Source organism: Centruroides vittatus, unplaced genomic scaffold, assembly GCF_030686945.1.
Source record: "Centruroides vittatus isolate TY-2023 unplaced genomic scaffold, ASM3068694v2 contig_299, whole genome shotgun sequence".
Lineage (NCBI taxonomy): Eukaryota > Metazoa > Arthropoda > Arachnida > Scorpiones > Buthidae > Centruroides > Centruroides vittatus.
Window position 1 is genome coordinate 1,854,832 of NW_027121909.1, and position 26,296 is coordinate 1,881,127.

The 26,296-nt window shown below is 30.7% G+C and overlaps 1 protein-coding gene across 1 annotated transcript; it reads right to left on the reverse strand.

The window, feature by feature from the left end:
- Positions 1 to 1,153: 1,153 nt before the first annotated feature.
- LOC136972625 (glycerophosphocholine cholinephosphodiesterase ENPP6-like) lies at positions 1,154 to 25,865 on the reverse strand. Its single transcript, XM_067267219.1, has 7 exons — positions 25,541 to 25,865; positions 20,283 to 20,639; positions 14,147 to 14,256; positions 12,618 to 12,773; positions 12,389 to 12,532; positions 11,975 to 12,089; positions 1,154 to 1,832 (listed from the first exon to the last, which is right to left on the reverse strand). The coding sequence occupies exons 1-7, from the start codon at positions 25,791 to 25,793 to the stop codon at positions 1,621 to 1,623; spliced, it is 1,347 nt and encodes a 448-aa protein (XP_067123320.1). The 5' UTR covers positions 25,794 to 25,865; the 3' UTR covers positions 1,154 to 1,620.
- Positions 25,866 to 26,296: the final 431 nt, after the last annotated feature.

Genomic DNA, 26,296 nt, shown 5'->3' on the forward strand with positions numbered 1-26,296 from the left:
TTAAGAATCACATGATTCTTTTGTCTTAATTTGAGAAGTACATCTTTCTCAGAATTTTATACAAACGTGTTCTTTTATGGACATGAAATTTTCTAATTTCCTTTTTCTTTTTTTTTTTTTTTTTTTTTTTTTTGTTGTTTTACAATATATAATTATTATATATATATATATATATATATATATATATAATATATATATATTTTCTTTTACACAAGAAACCAAAATTTCACTTTTCTGTATGTGTGATCCCGGCCACTTCGGGAGCCTTACATGTTTATTTTTCTATGATTCTGTTATGCATTTTTTGATTCAAAAAGTTTGAAATGAATTTATTACATATTGAACTCATTAATAAAAACTATTATTATAAATTATTCAATTTTGTTATATTAATTTACTAGTGAGTGCGCAGCGTAATCACGACTCTAATAACCTGTATACATGATACAGTCTTCTTTAAATTCCTTTTACGTTGCAATTTGAATTGTTATTTGTATTCCATTTATTTGTATTCCATTTATTTATAAATTAATATGTGTTAATAAAATAAAAAGTTATTTTAAATTAAGGGCCTTGATTGGCTATGCATGAGAATTAGCATAAAAACTTGTAGAATGTAAAAGTTTTAATCAAAAAACTAAGAAAGTAAATTTTAAAAGATAAAATAGAACCAGTGTAATGCACTGCGATTATTATTAAGCGAAATAGAAATCTTTAAGAAGAAACATCTTAAACACCTATAAATACTAATTAGGAAAATAGGCATTTAACAAATATATAATTATTATCAGAATATATGCAGATTACGATGAATTTTTAAATCTAATACTTGAAATCGTCGATTAAATCTTCGAAGTAAGAGACAAAAAATGGAGAACTTTCGGTTTGTTGTAGTGCGATGTTAGATTTACATGATTGGTAAAATATAGATCACGTGCCATAGATGAAATGTTGCCTCTGTGTGACGTTTTTCAATGCTTATTCTTTTACATATACAGTATATACTCGTATATAATAAATATATTGCTAAAAGTTTTCAATATTTTTTTATTGATTAAAATACATTGCTATTTTTATATACATAGCTTATTTATAATATACATATATATACATAAATTATATATTTTTTATGCAAATGAACTTCATGATTATTTATATTAGACTTTATATTAGTTTCTCGAGACAATATACAGTTTAAAATTAAAAATGTACATATGTATTTAAAATGTATTAATGGGTATTTAAAAGCAGATTAATTAGAATATTTAAAATACAGTAAAACCTCTAATAAAAACCATCTTTAAATAGCGGCATTTCTTCGCAGTCGTTTTGTTTTGAAGTGCATATAAAATAACCTCCAAACAACGACTACTTTCCGAACAACGGCTGTTGTTAAGAGGTTTGAATGTACTTCGGAAATGTACTAAAAAATCATATCAAATTGAGATGATGTTTTCATTGTAATATGTGCTTTCTGCCTTCCAATATAGATTGATTTTGAATAAATTCATAAGAAAAAACGATAGAATTTAACAACAAAATAGGAAAAACATTTCTATCGAGAAATTCTCTGTTTATACATCAATATATTGTCTTAAATACATGCATACAAGACTATCTCTAAATGAAAAATATAAATTTCACCACCCATATAATTCCTAATAAAAATAAAGGTTTAATAGTAGATCCAGAATTAGGAAGTTCATCTAGCATATCTTTTACTCTATCCCAAGAACCATTATTTTTCAAAGGTGCCATTTGTAGCAGCTTGCAAACTAAATTATATTGGTCTACATTCTCAATTGGAGGCGAAAGATAATTCTTCTTTAGATCTGAAATAATATATATATATAATAAATATTTACTTTTTTATCGTTATAATATTTATATTACGTTATACAAGTTCTAATGCATGTATAAGGTACTGTACATTTATAAAATATATTTTACTTAGGCCTATATCTTTTATGTATAACTTACCAAAATCTGTATTATTGTATTTTAATTGTTATCAGTTAGACTTTTCAAATAGTATATAAGAATATAATTGATGATTTTGAGTTTGATCAAAATGGTTTAAATCCATTGAATATGAAAAGTACAGTGCATAAATCAATGAACGATAATATTATATACAGTAATCCCTCGCTACTTCGCGTTTCATTTATCGCGGCCTCAGTATATCGCGGATTGTTCAAAAATATTCATCAAAAACTCAAAATTGAGGAATTATGGCGCGAAAGTTGCTCGCACGCTAGCAGAAGGCAGGTAGTGCCCAAACAATTCAAAATCCACGTCTCTGATTGGCTGGCTAGCATCCCGCCATTTGATATCCCTCCCGACTCGGGAATCTCGCAAGCTGATTTCGGCCAGGCCCACAATGGGGCGACCGGGTGGTGAGGGACGGGGCCCAACATATTCGAACGGACCACCCCCCGAAAAATTCCTGGGGATTTCTCGACCCGTTCGGATTCGAACCCGGGTCCCCCAGAGCGGTAGGCTGCCACCTTGACCGCTCGGCCATCCGGCCAAGCTGATTGGCCTAGATGTTTCTTCCTAGACGAATCTCGTTAGCTGATTGGCCCAAGAAATCGACGACAACATGGTCAGAGCCGTAGAATTCAGTAACCGTATTGACGGTGTAATGGCGTTGTACAAGAGCATCTTTGCTCAGAAGAAAAAACAACGGTCACAACTCCCCATTACGATGTTCCTTGTGTGCCGAAAACGTTTTGCAGAAACTCCTTCTGCTGCCTCTACGCCACCTCCTGCAGTTACCCCAGCTCTATCCGAAGCTGCCCGCGACGATCGCGTTAAAAATGAGAGGGTGACACTACTTCGCGGTTTTTCACTTATCGCGGCCGGTTCTGGTCCCTATTAACCGCGATATCTGAGGGATGACTGTATTCTATAATTACAGTTAAAGTACATAAAATGATAATTACAAGAAAGCAGAAAACTTTAAGAATTTTTCTGCTTGTTAACTTTTGTACTATAGTTTAATATATGTACATAGTTTTCCGGGATTTCTTCATGTTAGTAACACTTAAATAGGATCCAGCTTCCCGAAAAAGTCTTCCTGGGTGGCATCCCCTCGCGTTGCCGTAATCAAATAAACCAAACTAATTCTAATGAGCGATTATTTATTGTAACATCGTCACAATGCTGGGCTGCAACTTTTCGTCACAATGATCTCAATTCTTTTAGTGGTGTCTTGTCCTTGTACATCATATCCTCTTAACAGTGAAGGACGGAAATAGCCGTCCAAGGCGATCGAGTGGCAGTGGTGAAGGACGGAAATAGCCGTTCAAAAATTCTTATAAAATACCTAGACCATTTCGTGAAGTCGTAGAATTTTCACGAGTAGTTGGGTTCTCTAACTTTGTTTTGGAATATCCTTTAGTTCTCGAGAATTTACAATAAAAGAAAGAAAATTAAAATAAATATGAAATTTTAGACGGCCATCTATCGACATAAATCGAATTTAAATCTCCCGCCGTCATCTGATTGGTTAAAAAAATTAATATTCCTAATTGGCTCGCGTCAGAAAAAAGTAGGTGTGACTTCTGTAAATGACGCTATCGGGAGTGCACCGATGCAACCGGAAAAAGTAAACAGCCTACGTCATTAGTCTAACGGTCCTTGTCTGACCTACTTTTCGTAGAATCAACATTGGAGTAAGCTGTAGTAAAACGTAGTAGTTTATAGTAAAACGGTCTTCTCTAATATTCATAGTACTTTGTAAAGCTCGGATTTCAATTTAATAAGTATTATTTAGTTCAGAAACATTATAAATACATCATTAAGTAGGAGAATAACGAAAAACTTTATTTTTTAGTATAATACAATTTACAAAATCGAAAGTTCGTATATCGTAATATTATAAAAAACTACATCGAAACATACAAAGTCACCTAATTTACTTAAATTCAGTTCATTATACAACTGTAGATACTCTTGCCTTCCTCAGTTTCCTCAAAACAAAATTCGAAAACTTCAATTAATTCTGTAAATATTTAAGCGCCATTACTATTCGAATTAACTGTAATTACAAATATAACTGAAAAATATTTTCGACATAAACCCTAGGCAATAATTATCAAAACAAAATTCTTCAAGTATAAATTTTTCTGATCGAGTAATATGTAATAATAGATTTATCTATTAGTCTTGCCATATTCTACTTTCTATGTTCACATCCATTTAGTTTCATCTAATTACACTTTAAATGTAAAAAAATCTACAAACAAATAAGTTTTCTAATAAAGATACTACTTGCTAATTAAAGTTTGTATTCTTCTTTGACGTAGTTCTACGTTTTAGCACTAAATTGGTAGACATGTCTAAATAACACGCTTATAAACACTAAATGCCATAAATGTTTCGAAATTAGAACTAGATAATTATATGCACAAATAAATTTACATGCCTTCATTTACATCCAAACAAAGGTCAGTTATCCCAAATTGTCGAAAAATAAATTATTTTCAACTTTTCTTTCTGAATTTAGAAGTAATTCACAGTAAACTTTATGCCTTAAAATATCCATTGCAATCAACGCAAAATGTATGAATCCACGTAATAAAAAATTATCGCAGTGAACTTCCAAAAAACGAGAAACAGAATTATTAAACCGCACTTTACGAAATCTGGCGCGAACTGTCGAATACAATAAACAAAACGAAAATGCTCTTGTCCAATGTCATCAGGTGACAAAAAGTTTCTAAATAAACGCTAAAAGTTTTAAAGAATTCTTTCACAAAAACCGATGAATTTAATTAATACACAATAACTAAATCTGTTTAATAAAGGTTAATAATTTTCCATTATAATTATGCAAATTAGATATAAAAAAGATCATCGCGCAAATTCTCCCGCGAACCATAAATGACTCTTACGTCATCTGGATTGAAGTTTCCTGCAAAATACTAAAAATATTTATATAATTCTTTTACTAATCCAGTCAAATTTAAATAATATAAAATGTCTAGATCTGTTTAATACAGATTATCACAAATATTATTACAAATATGCAAATTAGATATGAGATTGGTCACTAGGAAATCTCCCGCCAAGATAAAAATAGCTTTCGGTCACGTGTTCACCAAGAAATATGTTTAAAATTTAATTTTTCAGCTTACATAAACCGTACAATAAATGAGTATTTCTTCGAAAGAAGTCGATATACACGAATAAATAATAATTATTTAATAATGCTTTTATCCATTTTAAATTGATATTGTAAAAATTAAGCCATTTAATCTGTGTGGCTTTTATAATTTAGAGTTTCCGAGTATTTTACTGTGAAATTCAATTTAGTAAACAGAAACAAAGTTAGGTTATTAAGTATAAACAGCACAATACGATAATTTATACGTAAGTTGAGTGTAAATACAGAAAAAAAATCGAATTATATCAAAGATGGGAGAAACAAGCTTACATCCCCAGAACAGAGCTTATAATTCGTTGTTATTTTCAGCCTGTTTCTACTTCGACTGTTTTTTGTTGGTAAAAAGTTAATGTTTTAAGATGTTCTTAGTGAAGAAACATAAAAGTATCGAAATATAATATTCACACACACAAAAATATTCATGTATGTCGACATTAGAAATTTGAAATCAATTATAGAATGTCCTGGATAGAGATATCGTGTGATTGTCTGTTTCTTCTGTCTTATTTTGTTTTTCTACGTGAAAATAAGATATCTTTTATAACTATTGATAATATAAACATTTTGTTTCTTTATATATTACTTCAATTACAGCTGCAAACTTTAACACATGGAGCATGTGAGAAAGTATTATTGTATAGATTATTACATTTTTATGAATACACCTGAGACTCGTGACAATATAGGCCTATATTAACCTACTTTAAGTGTCAATATTTTATTTAGAATCATTTTAAACGTTATTATTACATCAAATTATGAAATGGAATGTTCCAAGTATAGGAGTAAGAGGGAGGGGAAAGAAGCCATGCGTGGGGAAAAAATGAGTTTTTATCTAAATTATAATAAAATTTACTTATATTTACGAGAAATATTGATAATTTTCTTCTGGAGAAATGTATCTTGATAAAATTAATTATCTATATGAATGAAACTTTCAATAATACATTAGATACAATGACTGACGTTCCTTTCTTACCCTTTCTGTAGTATGTCTTATTATTAAACATACTTTCCTAGATTATAATGTGTAAAAAAAAAAAAATGGAAAATTCTGTTAATTTGTAAACGCAGATACTATCACATAACAAGCATACTGTATCCTCTCTATATTTAAAGTCAGTTATTCGCGTTTGAATTTTTCTAAATAAACCCGTTTAATCCGTAATTTATTTGACAGAAAGAAATTGTTTATGGCCGTATTTCATTTATATAATGTTTTTCTCGTGATATTATTTCTAATATCGGAAAAAAATATACATTTCTAATATGGACATACATCAATATTTTTAATTCTGAATATTATATTTCGATACTTTTATCTTTCTTCACTAACAACAAAGTACTTTTATTTTAAAAAAATAAGTTTTTACCAACAGAAAACAGTCAAAGTAGGAACAGGCTGAAATTGACAACAAATTATAAGCTCTGTTCTAGGGATGTAAGCTTGTTTGTCCCCATCTTTGATATAATTCGTTTTTTTCTTTATTTTCACTCAATTTACGTAAAAATTATTCTATTGTCCTGTTTATAACTAATAGCTTGTCTTTGTTTCTGTTTACTAAATGGAATTTCACAGTAAAATATTCGGAAACTAAATTATAAAAGCCAAACAAATTAAATAGCTTAATTTTTACAATATCCACTTAAAATGGATAAAAGCATTATTGTATATTTATTATTTATTCGTGCATATCGACGTCTTTCGAAGAAATAATCATTTATTGTAGAGTTTTTATAAGCTGAAAATTATTCTGTTGTCTTTGATGAAATTTGTTACAATTTACTCATTTTTACAGAAACATTAAATTTTAAACGATGACATTAGTTAAAATGTATTAATTTGTACACAAACATTAAATTTAAGGCGTATTTCTTGGTGATCACGTGACCGAAAGCTATTTTTATCTTGGCGGGAATTTTCCCACAGTGATCTTTGTCATATCTAATTTGCATATTAATGATAATACATTACTAATCTTTATTAAACAGATCTAGACATTTTATATTATTTAAATTTGACTGGATTAGTAAAATAATTATATAAAAGTTTTCAGTATTTTGCAGGAAACTTCAATCCAGATGACGTAAGAGTCATCCATGGTTCGCGGGAGAATTTGCGCGATGATCTTTTTTATATCTTATTTGCATAATTATAATGGAAAATTATTAATCTTTATTAAACAGATCTAGTTATTGTGTATTAATTAAATTCATCGGATTTTATGAAAGAATTTTGAAAAACTTTTAGCTTTTATTCAAAAACTTTTCGTCATGTGATGAAATTATTCACAGGTGCATTAAAATATGAATCAGTTCGTGGGAAAATTTTGTACAGTGGAGTCTGGTGTATCTGTGTTTCTGGTTTTTTCGAAGTTCACTGCGAGAATTTTTTATTACGTGGATTCGTACATTTTGCGTTATTTTTAACGGATAAAAGGTGGAAATTTTACTCTGAATATAGAACTTGTTTTTCAGAATATGCTACTTTACAAAAAGAAAAGTTGAAAATAATTTATTTTTCAACAATTTGGGAAAACTGACTTTTGGATATAACATATGGATTTACATGAAAGTATGTATTATTGGGCTACTAATTTATTTATGTTTATGTGTATTGTTGTACTGTAACTTACTTTGTTTTACTATGTTAGAGAAAGTAGGTCACACGTTGGATTTCTGACATAAAACTGTCGGCTTTTTCAGAGTGAAGCGGACCTTCTCAATGAAGTGTGTTTTAGGGAAGTTGTGCATTTTTTTTTCTGATGCATGCCAATGATGAAAATTGTTTTTAAAATTAAATATCGATCAATGACGATAACATATGTTATAAATGTGAAAATGAATATAAAAATATTTCTACATTTCTTTATTGTTTTGTTGTTTCTTATAGATTAATTCATTTAAATTTATTATATGTGAAGTAAGTTTATTTACAAAATTCTAATATTTTAATCCGCTTTAATATTTCGGTGTAAATTTGAACAACGAATTTTAAAATTTTAAATAAAAGATATACTGAAATTTTCTTTTATTTACAATGATTACGTCACTTCTACAGAAAGTAGAACACGAGACGACCTTCACCCACATTTCAGTCTGGGGGGAAAGGCCGCCAGTTGTAGTCATAACAACCTTTACGTCTTCTATTGTTGTGGATGAAATTCGTTAACTGTCAATTACATTTTCTTGAATTTGATTCGCAGGTTGGAAAAAATCGTCATTACTTAAATGCCTAAAACTTTAAAAAATTTTATAAAATTGAAAATAAATTCAAAAGTTTTGAAAAAATCGTATCGGATGGAAAATCAAAAAAGAATTTAATATAAATTTGAAAAAAAAAATTTTAGCAAAAAATTACCGCGAAAAAAATTCGTATATAAAAAAATTATGTGACAATAAAGAACGATTTTTTCTTTACAAGACGTAACTGTTTAAAAATTTTTTTTCCTAAACGGAAACGAGAAAAACGCGTGGGAAAATTCTTAAAAAAACTCCCACGGTTTATCTCCACAACTAACTGGTAGAGCCGAGTACGACTGTTCCACTGTTAAGAGGATATTTTCCTGCTAGCGATAGAGTCGTGCCAGTTATCTATCTGACTCCTTTTAGAGGAAAATATTGAATTAAAGTAACGTGACTTCTTGTCCAAACCAGAAGTTCGTATATAGTTAATCTAGAACTACTGCCCTAAGCTTTCCATATGTGGTCTCAACTTTCATCTATCTAACTCCTTTCTCGATATTAAAGGACAGACAGTGGAAATTTATAGCTCTACAATCAGTGGCGTAGCTAGCATGGGTGACACCCGGTGCGGATATCGTGGTGTCACCCTTTTTAACTCTTTTATAAAACACTGTTAAATTGTAATATCTTCGCACTCGAGCAACTTGAACGCTATATTGAATATGCGATGTCGCGACGTATGAGTTTAGATTTATAGAATAAATCATAGTAAGATTTTCAGCTGGTGCGAGCTCTCGTGGCGTCTCCTCATGGTGAAGAAACTCATGGGAGGCGAGCCGTTGACCTTTTTTTTTTTTTTTTAGGTACAGGCCTACCGGGTGTCACTCCTACACGGGTGACACCCGGGGCGGCCCGACCCCACCGCCCCCCTAACTACGCCTCTGTCTACAATTTTTTCAAATTGCAACCCAATAATTTTTCTATAAACGCGATATCTACGAGAACACACATCCCAAATAATTTATACAATCTGTTGCAAAAATATAAACACTATTATCACATAAAAGCAATTAACCTCGCATTTTTACAAGACTTTTTATATTTAAATAAGTCATATGAAGTCTTTCAGACGTTAAGGTTAGCAACAACGATCACATGCGGGGCCATCGCAACCTATCTAACACTGATCACTTTTCAAATATTAATAGTAGATCCAGGGGCGGATCTACGTAGAGACTAATAGGGCTTAAGCTCTGGACCCTCAAGTGTCAAGGGCCCACAAAAATTAAATTGTTGTCATAAATTTTTTATATTCTATTGCTTACGTTTTTTTAATATAAGATATAAAGTTTGTCATTCAACACCATTTCATAAATAAATATACAGTAGAGAGTCGTTAATCGGAACTCCGGTAATCGGAATCGCCGGTAATCGGAACAATTTTCAGTCGGACTGTGTCGTGCTGAATCGAACGTTTTTGATACTAGATTTACTTCTAAAGTATAATTTTCATGTTTTTATATTCTTCAATATATTTATTTTGTTTGTACAAAATGAAGAAATAATTTTTAACGATACGATAGCCTCGATTATTATTATAAAAATTTTCGTTAGGCTTAAAATCGACGAAAATTCAACACGAAGCGACACGCAACGGAGAAAAATTTGAACATCGGACAGGTTAATGTATTTTTTCGTACATAATCGGTAATCGGAACAAATCACTAATCCGAACAACCCCAGTCTCCAATTGATTCCGATTAACGACTTTCTACTGTAATTCAACTCTGATTTTGATGTTATTAAAAATGAATTTTAAACCCCAATTTAAAGATTTTTAATTTAACAAAAAATGAAACCCCATTGAACTTCAATAAGCCCTAGGCCTCTAAAAACCTAGATCCGCCCCTGAGTAGACCAGTATTAATTAGTAATCATTGACCACCTCCCGGGAGAGAGGATGGTCAACGACTACTTTTGGTCGAATTACTTCCAACTTCCTTCCACAACAGCCCTTCTTTCTACCAAACCAGCGGTATGGTGGCATTCGAACAAGAAAATTGCATAATACATGGTTACCAGCGAGCACAAAATATCTTTTAAGTGGTTTTGGAGGGTGCTGAGTTTAAATGTTTGATCTGTTTTTCGCGAAATTTGATTCGTTGGCAGATTACCGTTTGATATTCGGCTGTGAATGGTACAGTTTCTTAGAATTAACATTAGGAAAAAATATAATATGTGAAAAAGTTTAAGATATATTTTCAATTGCTGTCTACTTGATCATTGAAAGTGTGCCATTTCGTACCGTCCAAGTATCGTGACAATGATAGGCTGAAATAACCAAAGTATATGGTTTTCGTTTTATTATATTTTAGTACAGTATAACCTCGATTATCCGGACCTCCATTATCCGGATTTTCGATTATCCGGATTGTTCAACATAAAAATTGTACGAATTTGCTGATTTGCACTTGGCAAATTGCGACACTGTTTATGTACGTACGTGATGGAATGCATGAAACAAAATTTTGAAAAGACCATTAGTAAATTCCAGTAGCAGTAGAAAGTGGTATAGGACAACTTATGTTTTAAAAGTATTCGCGATTTAGCAGCTTCAAAAAGAACAGCTAGCTTTAAACAAAAATTGTTAATTGAATTTCTTAATAAAAAATAATTTAATATTGAAGCTATATGTAAATCTAGACAAATAAAAATTATTCGTACTATATGCCAGGGGTGGGCAAGCAATAGTTCAGTGGGAGCCAAAATGTAGGTTTTGCAAAATGCATGGGAGCCGCAGTTCTGTACTGTCGTGGCGCATAGTATGGTAAAGCGCACGATTTTATTATATAATATAAATATAATATAAAACAAATATTTAATATTTTTAACAAACATCTTTTCATAAAATTATAAAAATAAAATTGTAAAAATAATAATAAAAAACAGAAATTAACACTCAGCAAGAGCCGCATTTGCCCATGTCTGCTATATGCACTGTCAATTATTATTTTTTCGATAATCCGGATTTTTCCTTATCCGGACTACCTTCATCCCCAATTAGTCCGGATAATAGAGGTTCTACTGTATTTGATTTATAAAGCTACAAAGGTTATCTTACGTAAAGGTTTATCACACCAAGCAATCAATCTAACACATTTTAAAAATTCTCTACTGTACACAATTTAAAGATTTCTTAAAATGTGTTAGATTGATCACTCGATGTGATACCCTTGCCTAAGATAATCTTTGTAGTTATATAAATCAAATACTATAATATAATAAATTATCTAAAAGGTTATTTCGTACTTCTAATCTTAATCTTTGGTGTTGTTATTTTTTGCCCGGGCAACACCGGGTTCATCTGCTGGTCTAATTATAAATGAAAAGTTATAAAATTAAACATTGACGAATTATTCACTACATCAATGAAATTTAATGTTGTAATAAATTAATTTATAATGCATTATTAAATATTTAGCATTATAGATATACTTGTTACAGATTCATTCGTGTATTTTTGAAGAAAGTCAGATTTCGAGAAACTAGAACTTTAAATAAACTGAAAAAGACATAATTTACTTGTTGAATAGATTTTAAAATATACATATCATATACCTGGTCCTCTAGCGAAGAATATAGTTCTCATGTCTTCAACGACGTTTGGATCATATCCATGATAACCATAAATAATGGGTTTAGATGTCGTTCGGGTTTTGTTAAAATCAGAAAGCTGTATAAAGAAAGAAAGGAATAGAAATATATTAATTTTTTAAGCTTGAAATATATAAAATATATACAGTAAATATCTATGTTTATTTCACGTATTTTTATGAAATAACAACATAAAGTAATTATCTGAATAATAAAAAAGAAACTTAACCAATTAAATATTTCACAGTTTCAATATAAAATTTAAAATAATTTAATTTGGTTATTTTTATAAAAATATGAACCAAAAATATGCTTTTAAAGAAATTTATTACTACTGATGTAATGATAAGAAACACATAAGAAACAATTATCGTTTACCGCTTTAATAAAATATCCTTTATCTGCTAATAAAAATAATGGCAAAACATATTTGTTATGTTTAAAATGATATTTTTCTGGAATTTCTTCTTTCTTAAATATTTGCAATCCTTTAATATTTGCTTGTTTTAGATCATTGTACAGCTGAAATATTAAAATAATCAACGGTTAACGCATTCTTATTAAAAAGTAGGAAGTAAATAGAAATCAAGAAAAAGTATATATTTACTTTATCCAATTTTCCTTCTTCAGGCAGAATCATACTAGATGATCCTTTATATAAGCTATATTTGATATCATCGGCAAACGGTTCCAAGCTAATCTGATCTACATATCCCGGACCGGTATTGGTCATTCCGTGATCACTTACGATGACAATGCTTACCTATATAAACAGAATGTAATATATTTGATAATTATTACATTAATTCTTTAAAATAAAATGCGTTTATTTATCTGATAATTTGATATGCACTTCTAATACAACGAGAATTATAAATTTAGATGTATAACATGAAGTATTATCTAGGAAAATTACGAAATATTTTCTGAGAATTATAAGAATTTTTATGCAATTCAATTTAAAACTTAATCAAATTATATTTTCAACGAGTGTTTTAGAAATTAGAAGAGATAAAAGAAAAGGAATCGTCCATAAATTACATAACGCTATTTGTATACTTTTCAACTATCACCTATTCTCCGTAATGTTGCCGTACATTCAACCCCCCTACAATTACGTAACGTTGCGTTATCCCCCAATTGTCTTTATTTTATTATTTATTATTCCTTATGTAATTACTTTGTTAATTACATGTATAACGTATACAAAGCAGTGAAATAAACAGTACGGTTCGCATATACTACTACTCGGAAGCAAAGATGAATCATCCTGTTACCAAGAGTTTAGACCATAGCATTACTAACGTTTTTGTAAACAACCCACCTCCTTGTAACGTATCGTAACGATTATATGCACACTCACGTATCCATCTGTTTGTTACGTAATTTATAGACAGCCCTATATTTTCAAGAAAAAATTCTCTTTTCTTGATGGTATGCTTATACTGTATCAGGTTAACAGATGCTGCTCTTTAAAAAGAGTTTTTAACATGCAGGATCTGTGACGTTTTATGTAATGTTTCAGTTAATGAATTATTATCAGATATTTTTTCAAAAATATACGAACGCTTATAAGAAATTAAAGAATCAAATAGAAGACTGGAAATAAACAGGAACCGGTTATAACTATATAATATAAAAATATATTTTGTTTCCGAAACTACTCTTGTAACTGTTATTTACTATTTTGATTTTTTAGAGACGGCCGTCAAGTACCGAGCATTAGTCTAATACGAGCCTCATCTTGACAGCCTACGGCCCAAGTTGTGATCAGTCATTTTCAAATTAAAAATTACAAAATGCTCATCGTAGAGCGCCGAATGTCCGTTCCTATGGGACTGTACTGTACTGTACGGTACGTCCCATAGGAACAGACATTCGGCCTGAACTTACGAAACCACCACTCACGGCCTGAGTTAGAATAAGATTTTTATTAAATATAGTATAATAGACAGTGCTTGTATTTTGGTACTACCCGAAGGTAATACCAAAATACAAGCACTGTATTCTCGAGTGAAATATAATGCATATGATAAATGGCCCATCAGAAAATCGGGAATTTCCTGGTGGGCGAGTCTACCATTCAGATAAATTTAAATATTGAAAATAATTTTAAAAAGGTTATGTAAGACAAACCTGATTAGCAAGTCCACGTTGCGATATCTGACCTTGAAGATCATCTAAAATTTTATCCATTTCTTTCAGAGCATTTCTTGTTTCCGGTGCATCTGGTCCTTTATTGTGACCTGGAATTAGAAATATCTGATCATTAAATTTAAAATTCTTACTATTTTAACAAATAATTTTAGATTAAAAAAACAGCATTGCCTTCATATTAAAGTTACATATTCGTGTGTAAACGGTCTTAGTCTACATGGGCGTCCGCAGAGGAGAACAAACGGGGCACTTGCTCTCCCCTGGAATTGAATAAAAAATTCTACAAATTATAATCGTAAAAGTGATTGAGATATGTAACCTGACACCCACGCTCTGTCTGTCTTTTTGTATTTATGCAATACTGTATTCTATAATCTACTTGTGAAAAACCCCCAAAATTATATAATTAAATAAAAATTTATTGATGTAATTATTGTCACCAAGCTTTACCTTCCATGGAAAATATAAGTTCTCTGCATACATTAATAACCTATTTAATAATATTAAATCTAATCGTATAGCTTATGCCGATGATATAAAACTCTTAAATTACGACCTAACGTTTTACAAACCGATCTCAAAATTTTATCTTTAGCTTTTAGTTAAGTAAATCTAAGAATTAACATTCGTAAAACTGTTGTGTTGTCTCTGATTGGAAGACTATTGCTTACCAATCTGAGCAATGACTGCCCCCTCTGTATTAGACAAAGTTATTAATGAAATAAACAAAGTATATTTCCTTCTGAACAAATTTTGCTATCTACCATATGCTAATAATGTCGAAGTCGCAAGAGTCAGACTGGATTACCTGATTTCAAAGAAAGGGTCAAATACTTCGATCGTATTTTAACTTATAAATATTTTAATGGAATAATATCCAATTATTGGCTCAAACTGAAAGTTCCTTCCAAGAAAACGCGATCGCTATCATGTCTACATACTCCTTTTTATCGATTATTGCTATCTCATAAATTTTTCTTTTATCTTTCCATTCTTCCATCGATTACATGTCTTCTGTTGAGTATCACTTTCATCACGACTTTACAAAATACAAACATTTATGCCAACAATTTCTATACAATGTGTGATTTTGTTTTGTCCTTATATCATTTTGCCTTTTTTTTTCTCTCTCTCTCTCTCTCTCTCTTTTATACATTTCTTGTTATATAATTTTTATTGTATTTATTTTTGTTGTTAATTTTTATTGTATTTTATTGCAATCTTGGATAATTTTGTTATACGTGGGGTGGAAATCTACTGTCCATCGACAGTTCCAATTAAATGTAAAAGAAAATAAATAAATTTTCTGCGGACGCCCGTGTTGGTCTGTGATTGTTTTATGAATCACAGAACAAAGTTAATTTCACTAATTATTTTATTATACACTAACAGATGAGCCCGGTGTTGCTCGGGCAAAAAATAACAACAAACATTAAGATTAGTAGATTCTTTCGTACTTCTAACCCTTCTATTATATTATATTATAGTATTTGATTTATATAAATACGAATGTACCTCTAAGAAACTGTTCCATTTACAGCCGAATATCAAATGGTCATCTGACAACGAATCGAGGAATTTCGAGAAAAACGGACCAAATATTTAAACCCGGCACCCTCGAAAACCACTTAAAACATATTTTGTGCAGGCTGGTAACCTTGGATTTTCCAATTCCAATGTCACCGTACCGATGGTCCGATAGAAAGAAGGGACCATTGCGGAAGAGGGATGAAGTAATTCCAGCAAAAGTAATCGTTGACCTCTCTCAAGAGAGGGTGGTCAACGACTACTAATTACTAGTCCACTATTAATATTTGAAAAGTGATCCGTGTTAGACAAGTTGTGATGACTCCGCATGTGATAGAATTGTTAACCTTAACGTCCGAAAGACTTCGTAAGACTTGATTAAATAAAAAAATCTTGTAAAATGTGAAACGATTGCTTTTATGTTAAACCTACGCAAAAACACCTTATTTCACTGAGAATTATTTATTAACAGTAACGAACGTTTTTAACCTTTAACCAACGTTTTTTTTTATCTATTTTATTATTTTGTTATTTAAATTGTATGTATATATATATATATTGAGCTATTTGAATTCAAAGAATAAATTACAGTAATCTTATATATAAAATTCTCGTGTCACAATGTTAGTTACCGTACTCCTCCGAAACGGCTTTACCGATTTTTACCAAATTTGATATGCATATTCAGTAGGTCTGAGAATCGGCTACTATCTATTTTTCATACCCCTACACCATCTCCCCCCTTTCAAAAATATATTTATATATAAATTAAGGCTTTTATGTCCAACAGATGGCGCTACCTTCCGACGAACTAAGTTTGCTTTTCTGTCAGGCATTATGCTTTTCTGTGAGAATGGACTGAAGCAGATCATTTTCTATCTATCTATATAAATAAAATATTTAATATAACGTATAATACGTATAATATAAGTATAACGTATAATATAAGTATAAATAAAATATAACGTTCGTTTGTTCCTACCGATTCCTTTGAAATTTTGACACAACGTTGCATTCGAATACGCACGTGTTTTTATATAATATACATGTCGAAATTCCCCCCAGTGGGGGGAGATGGACGGGATTAAGGCTTACTGTGAAGAACTCGGCTTCTATTATACTATTTTACATGCGGTTTTTTGCGTTTTTAATTGCGTTTTAATAGGTTACGTCAACAGAATATACACTAAAAAGGGATTTTTCGATATTCCCCAGCGGGAAAAGCGACGGGATTAAGGCTTACTGTGAAGAACTCGGCTTTTATTATACTATTTTAGATGCGTTTTTGATTGCGTTTTAATAGGGTACGTCAAGAGAATGTACACTAAGAAAGGATTTTTTGAAATTCCCCCCACGGGGGAAGTGTTATACATTTATAATAGATACATTTTGAGCCACAGCAACGCGTGGCCGGGTCAGCTAGTATAATATATATATTACTGTAATTTATTCTTTGAATTCAAATAGCTCAATATTCCAAAGAATTTTGTATTTAAAATGTTTTCTTAACTGTTCTATACAAAAAAGAACAGTTATCAATATTCCTTGATTTTAAAAACCTGAAGATGGCCTTTAGAACAGGTTGAAAACGTTCGTTACGGTTAATAAATAATTCTCAGTGAGATAAGATGTTTTTGCATACAAGCTACAGCAAGATCTCACTTAACGTCGCAGATAGGTTCTTGGAAATTGCGACGCTAAGTGAAACGACGTATAACAAAACCAATTCTACCGTAGACTCAATGATACAAAACAAAAGTTTGTTCTGTTGGACGGTGTTTTAAACCTCCAGCATTTAATTCCTATCTCGCAGAATCAATTCTACCGTTTATAAAGAACTAACTATAATTCAATAACAATAATTGCAAATGATTACAAAATTAATGTGCTTATCTCTTTCCTCAAAAACATTATAACGAAAAGACGTTAAATGAAGATTTGCTGTATAATATATACTGTATATATTATAATTTTTGCTACAATATACACTTATTGCCATAAAAATTAGAGTTATCGTATCGCTGAGAAACTTGGCATGCATGCAGATATAGAAATGATTAGACTTATAGGGTGATTGCTCATTGCGTAATGCTGGCAGAGGGCATTAAAGTGCGCCCCCTTGGCCTATAAAAAGATGAAGACCATATGAACAACTAACCAAGCCAGTTTGAGAGAAGCCGGATGGTCATCTCGTCGAATAGTCCTCCACCTAGGCCGTTCTGACAACACTGTGAGGAGGTGTTGGGACCAGTGGACGAGAAAGAGTTCGCACACACGGTGCCCAGGCTGAGGACGCCCTCAGCAGACAACTAGCCGAGAGGACACTCGGGTCCTCCGATAAGCACGCATACCGATGACCGTATCGTTGTCCGCCATCCGGACACAGGTGATGCCATCATTATAGGTCCTGTGTTTGTACATACCATTTCGAGGAGCCTGGGTAAGGAATATTTGGTATCGCAGTGACCATTACATGTGTTGCCATTGACACCATCCATCGTCGCCTCCGTTTAGAGTGGTGGCACTCCCGACTGGATTGGACAGCAATTGAATGGAACTGGATCATCTACAGCGACAAATCCAGATACAGTTTTGGCACTGACGACCGGACAAATCCAGATACAGTTTTGGCACTGACGACCGGACAAATCCAGATACAGTTTTGGCACTGTGGTGAACGCTTCAATCCTGCCCACACTTTGGAGCTGTACACTGCCCCCGTAGCTGGTATGATAGTCTGGGGTGCCATCACATAAGACAGCCGGACACCTCAAGCAGTGATTAATGAATCATGACAGCTTAGCAGAATGTTAGCGACATTCTGCAGCCAGATGTGTTGCCTCTCATGGCAAAGCTTCCAAGAGTCATTTTCCAACAGGACAATGCTCGACCACACACAGCAAAGGTGTCACAGGATTGCCTCTTCCACACTTCCTGTCTTGCCCGATCCCCTGATTTGTTACTGCTCGAACATATCTAGAATTACCTGGGACGCCAAGTTGGATAGTCTAGGAGTTTGGCCGAACTAGAGGACAAATTGCAGCAACTACGGACTGAAATGCCGCAGGACACCATACGGCACCTGTATGCCTCCATGCCCGCCCATATTACATCGTGTATTCACGCTAGAGGTGGCCCAACAGGATACTAGAACCTCGTATCATTTGTAGTTTTTCCTGTAATAAATGGCTTTTTTGCTTTCATTTTGTAATCACTTACTTATATAATCGTTACATTCACATATGTACAAATTCGTTCTATTCCGACAACTCCTTCTTGATGCGCTAATTCTTATGGCAGTGAGTGATACAGCACGCACTGATGTTGCAAGAAAACAGTCTTTGAAAAGTGTACTTGTTAACTCACAAATCAGCGTTTTCAATATATTAAAATCACATTTAGAATTTAGCGTTATTTGTTATACTTCTTATCCTTTTTATCCAGCACGTACAAAAACACACGTGTTAAAAAACTATTAATGAATCATCAATTATTCTCCAAAGTTCGATTCCCTTAAAGCATAATTTTCCAGTTTACCACGAAAAAAAATTATTTAAAAAAATGAAAAACTGTATTTCTGTACTTTAAAGAAATCGGACTATGGAAAATTATAATTTTTAATATCAAATTAATCATACTTAAGGTCAAAAAAATTTTTATAAATTGGGAGAAGTGGATTTTTATAAATTGGAAGGAGGAGAATTGGATCTTCCAGAAGATTTGGAGCAAATTAGTGAAAACGGAACAACTACTGTATAACGGAACGAACTATAGTTTAGTTCGTATCTAAGACACATTAGAACCAATATGGGACAAGCTGTAACTCATGGGCATTAAAAATATGTTCCAAGTGCAGCTTGTATTACTAAATTTTGTTTCCCTCACCATATTTTCGTTTCGATGGCATAATGGAACTTTTCCAAATGGAGGTGGAGTCTTAAAAATTTCACATGTTTTTTTTTAAGGAGATTGGGTTAGAGACTACATTTGATGAGTGAGAGGAGGAGAGGGGTTTAAACTTTAGCTAAAATAAAACACGACGTTTATGGACGAGCCTTTATTGCCTATTAAATGTCACTACTTTACAATTCTTATTTTAAAGCAATAAGGATTTTTTAATAAGTTAATTAAAAATTTAATTATATAAATCAGTTTTTATAGTATTATATTGTATTATTTATTTACATATAATATATTATTATTCAATGTAAGTCTTTATGTAAAGAATAATTGTGAGTAATATAATTAACTACTGTTTACATAAAAGTTTACATTAGGATTAGGAAACGCAACACAAGAACGATGCCATTCGAGAAGAAATTGATCCTAGTTAGGTGATGCACGCGGCAATATCTGTTAAATCTGCACGCAGCCAACCTATTAGTCAGGCGCGAAACTCGTGATTAAGTACCAGTGTTCACTGCCTTTTATCCGCTTGACAACTGGTCAGCACAAATTTGTATTAGTCTTCAGTATATAAATATATTTATAATTATCTTTTGAAAGATTAAATCAGTTATATATATATAGTTTAAATAATCATTAGCCATTAGGTTAAAATAAATTATTTAAATAATTGCATACTAACCATTGTTATCTACAGCACCATAGTAAACCATAGCTAATCTAATCTCGTCTCTATGGAACATATTGAGTACGTTTTCTAATTTTCTTTGAATATCTTTTGTGACATTTTCTCCTCCGGTAGTATATCGGTTTGGCAAGTGGAACGTAGGTAGTATGCCGTGAATTTCCACGTCACTTCCGGGCCACCAATATAAAGCTGTTTTAATTCCCCGTTTTTCGGCAGTTACCCATATAGGCTCTGCACTTTCCCACCAATGTGAGTTAGTAGAATTAGGATTATAAAGCATCAAGAAAAACTCTTCTCTTTCTGCATCATACATGATGTTCTGAACGAAGCCATGACTCTCTGGATAAAGACCTAAAATACAGAAAATAATTTAATTGATTATCAAATTTCATTTATCAAACACCTAAAATTAGATTAGACTAAAATGCTCATTGGATTTGCTTTTTACTAAATTAGTTTTTTCATTTTTATTTCTTTCGCTCTCTGAGGGCAATTTTTCATATCAATCGTTGGCTCGGCCAGGCCCATAATGAGATGACCGGATAGTAAGGAACAGGGCCTGTCCACATATGAAAAAGAAATTCTCGGGATGGCTCGGCCGGATTCGATCGGTTGTCGCCTTGACTGCCTTGACCATCCTGACCATCCACCCATCTAATAATTAACATAATGCATAACGTATTCTTATGGTAATAATGCGAGAAATATTTTTAATTCTACAAAATAATTAACATGAAAAAAAATTTAATTAAATTTTGCAATCCTGCAAATATAAGGTTTCGCCTTTGTGTAACTTACATTTAGCATTTCCAATTGAAGAATCCAAATTAAGTTATTTGAAAACACATATAAAAATTTTTAATTTTAACAACAATACAAATTTATATATATATATATATATATATATATAAATTTATGAGAAATAAATAGAGGAAAATATTTAATCTCCTATTAGGTTTTCTGTTATTGTGTAGTATTGCTTATTTTAATGTTTTGTAGTACAGTCTACTTGATAAGTGATAATGATAGTACAGTAAATGAAATAATCTTTAGGAAAAAGATGCTTAAAAATGATAACATTGACTTATTTGAATTATATAGATTTGATTTAATTTGCGAGACATTGTAAATATTGGTGTCGATTTTGTCTATGTGAACAATATGCTAATGGTGTGTAATTTTTCTAATTTTATGTTTGGACAAAGTGCATAAAAAATAAATTATTTTGTAAATAATTGAGGTTCAGAATAATGTTACGATTAATTATTCTGTGTACTGCATTTTAAATAACGATCTTTATTTCAAGTAACAAATGTTTGTTACAAATATTTTGATATATATTGTGGCAAATAAAATGTTTAATCTGCATATGATTAGCATAAAGTGTTCATTAGTAATATTTTAAAAGTATTTTAAGTCCTTAAAACTTAGCTGTTCATATTCATATATGTATTTCTATTAACGATTCTGAATTATTGTTTGAAAATTTAAGAGAAATGCATATTTTTATAATTTGTTGTTTTGAAAATATTTTACTATTTATAAATATATGTATATATTACACTTATTGCGTGTCGGTACTAAGTCTTTTCATCGTGAATTTGACCAGACGCATAATAGAACAGCGGGAGGGGAAAGGGACTGGATGTATCCGGCAAAAGTCCCTAAACCGATAGGCCATTAACGCAGTGCCACTACTAGAAAAACGTTTTTCAATCTCTTTCTAATAGTGATACCGTCAACTTGGTAAGTTTTTCTTGCAGCACCCCACTTCTTGATCAATATAGCGTTATTGCGCTTTTCTTACTTTCAGTAATACACCTAAGAAATGTTATGGCCCTGCTTCGCGGCACCCTGATCGAAAACTACTGTGCTTGGCTGTCCGGCGATCATTCATAAATATTTTAAACGATTTTAAATTTTGATTTTTATCAAAAAATTCTTGTAATAATTTGGAAAAGCATAAAAACTAAAGGTAAAAAAATATTAAATTACTATCTGTCATAATTAAAGCAAAGGTTAATGATTAAAATTATCTATCTATCTATATTCGGCTTATGACGTCTGACATCGCCTTCCGATCTCCAGGATTTTTCCTGGAGCTTTTTGTTGCAGTGTCTTTTTTTTTTTTTTTTTTTTTTTTTTTACCGGAGATAGGGTGCAGACCTATCGTCGAAACCCCCAACCTGGAGGACCAGGATGTTTCTTTATGTCTGGCACCTACTCTTTGACCTGTCCGGTTAGGATGGCCATACCAGTAGCTAAGCTACCGCCGCATAGCTCTCCGAGTCATCGGTGTATGCAAGCTCCTCCACTACAACAAGATAGAGACACCATCCGAGGAGATGATTAAAATTATAAAGACTTAATAATTATATATTTTCAAAATCTATAACTTTTATATATATATAAAAATCAAAAAATGATCAAAAAATGTCACACATAGCCAATCAGTGTCAGTTTCATCTAAGAGACATGATCTATATTTTGCAAATCATACAAGTCTAACACCATACTCCAGAAAAATAAAAGTGTCACCGTTATTTCTCTCTCACTCCAAAGTTTTAATCGAAAATTTGAAGTACTTACAGTTATTTTTATTTAAAAATTCATAGTAATCTACATCTATTTTGAGAGTGCTTATATATTTATTAAAAACTTTCCTAATTACTTTTGTGTTCATAGTTGTTTGAGACGAAAACAATTCCTATTCCAGATGATGATAATGACAACACATCTAGTTTTGTTACTGATGCAGTTCTATTTTATCTTTTAAAATTTATTTTCTTAACTTTTTAAAATAACTTTTTAATTAAAATTTTTACATTCCATAACTTTTTATCACAAGTATCTATCTCACACATAACTAATCAATATAATTAATTTTAAATTATTCTGTTCTATAAACATAAGGGCTGTCCATAAATTATATAATGTAGATACGAGGATGAGTATGCAGATAATAATTATGATGTGTCACAGGGTGTGAGGCTGTTTTCAAAAACATTGCATAGTGTTTTGATATCAACTCTTTGGTAACAGAATGATTCATTTTTGTTTCTGAAGAATTGCATAACAAACTGTACTGTTTACAATACATTTTGTTATGTTTTTTATACAGGTAATTAATAAAATAATGTAACTTACAGCACCCCATGCTTTGTAATATTCCTAAGGGTTGATCAAAGATATGCTACATAAGTTTGGGAATGTGTGAATATATGACATGTTTCATAGCATGTCACATATTTCCCATTGCCGTCCGTCCGTCTGCCTTTCCTTAAGCTCAAGGACGGAGTTAGATAAACGAAAAACGAGGAAGAACAGATACGGAAACCTTAAGAGCAGGAGGTCCCGATTAACTGTATACGAACTTCCGATACAAACCGGAAGTCATGTTATTTCAATTCAAATATTTTCCCCTGAAAGCTGTTAGATAGATGACAGGCACAACTCTATTGTTAAAGGAAAAGTATGATGTACAGGGGCAAGACACTACAGTACTAATTTGAAAATGGAGAAAATATATTTTAAATTAAATTAATTAAAAATATGATTAAAAAATTGCAGTCCGGCATTGTGACGATGTCACACTAATAATTGCTCGTACATAAGTTAATATCATTTACATACATAATTAACATGTCTTTTATTGACTCAACAATAATATCATTTGTCCTTATTACTTAGTGTTAATTTAATAGTTTTTGTTGATATATACACATAAAATAGATATTATACAAAACAAAAAATAGCGATATTTATTTTCGAAAGAAATTCTAAAAAAGAGTGTCTTTGTGAAATTTATCAAAAGTTAGATTAATATAGTTTATAAAATCGAAATATAAGTTTAACAAGCTTTAAGACCTAGATTTTCTCTAAATAAACCATAAAGAGAACTAAGAAGTCGACGATATTAATAAAATAAATGAGATTTTGGTGTGATATGGCTTATTTTAATTATCAGCATAATATTTTAATAAAAATACAAAATTCAAGATTTTCTACCAAACCATTTAGAATAAAACTAACTCGAAAATTTATGATTTGATTTATGATGATATAACTCGTAAGAGTAAGGTAAATTTTTAAAAATATTTATATAAAATCCTTTTAACTTAATGTTATTAAGTTATTCTATCAATTGAAAACAAAAATAACTTTTTTATTGTTAATATGAATGATTTTCTTAGTGTTAAAAGTGATTTTTGATAAAGTTTTTCACTTATCAATTGATGAAGAATATTTCTTAAAAAACAAGTTGTTTTTCTGATTAAAAAAGTTCTCTGGAAATATCTAAATGTAACATAATTTCCAGTTCTTATATGATACTTAATTTTATTATAAACATGCAATTTACTAAATCACAATTAATTAAAAATAAATATTTCTTAGTAAAATTACGAAATATCCATTACCATTTCGTAATCTTTCCTGTTTCATATTTTAAATAAAAAATAAAAATAAATTAAAATTAAAAGAAAAATATTGCTTATATTTTTATGATTTCAAATAAAAAATTTCTCACTGTTTCACACGTTTCCTTTTATTATTTATTATTGCGTGACAACTATCGCTTACAATTTTGATTTGACTTTTTAAAATAAAATCATGGTTTTTTGTAGAAATGAACAAATCAGGACATTTCGAAAAATATTTTTCAAACGGAACGAATTGTTTCAAATCGAAAAAATCCCGAAAAATCGAGACATATGGCAACCCAACGAATAAGTTCATTTAATAACTTAATAAATATTAATTAATTTAATTAATAAATCGTCTACTAAAGATGATTTCTTTCAATAAATAAATGATAAATGATATTTAACATATAAGTTAATTTCCATTTGATATTACTTTCATTTGGTATTTATAACAAATTTAATTTCTGATAAAAATTGGTGAAAAATTTTTGAGACAATTGGAAATTGCTTTTTGATCACTTCCTTTGAAATTCAATGCGGAGGCAATCAATATATCGAGTTCAATGAAATATTATTTTTCAAAATAACAGATCAATTATATTGTAATCTATTAAAAAAGTTGTTAGTGTGAATGACATTAACGCTATGAAATGTAAAAAATTTATTTTATTTTTTAAAGGAAATATAAATTGACTATGCATTTATAAGATAAACATATTTTATATCAAGCGACAAGAAAATTTTGATGTTAAATCATTACTAATAAATATATTTTAGAATAAATATTACATTTTTTTACAATTAATAAATTTAAGAATAGTTTCTTACCTGTCGCAATGCTATATGAATTTGGATACGTATTGGAAGGAAAAACAGGTTTGACATATTCTGCTTTAACGCCAAATTTAGCTAATTTGGCGAAACCTTTCAGACTCGAATCATTTACATAATCCCAACGGCATCCGTCAATGTGGATTAGAATCACTTTGGAGGATTTACTATGATGATCCGCATTTACAAAAATACAGCTTAAAGCAAGTATGACAAATTGCAACATTTTATAATGCTCTCCACTATACATTTGATGAAATTTGGAATTTTGCTATCGACTAGTTACCAGTCATTGTAATCAAGGTCACGTTACGCAACGAAGTAATAAGAAACAGAACATTTAACTCGTTTGTTTCGACTAGAACTCGTCTCAAGTAAGGAAAAACATCGTACGTTTGGAATAATATGTCATTCACATTAAATCGTTAATTTTAAATGTTAACGAAATATGTTATAAAAACGAATAGAACCAAAGAAAGAAAAAAAAAAGTGAAAAATATTTTTAAGTGATACCAAATGAACTGTATACAAGAATGTTGGCCAAGTATAAACAGTCTTGATAAACTTTCGATTAGTTTTAATATATATATTAAAATATTTCTGATAAATTATTTACAAATCTATAATTATTTAAAAGGTTAAAAATAAATGTATCGAAAGTTAAAAGAAGTTTCCATATTATCCTATTAATTGCTTTTTTTAAGTTTCAGTGCAAAAATATATAAACTTTATAGTATTTATGTTTTTATTTTA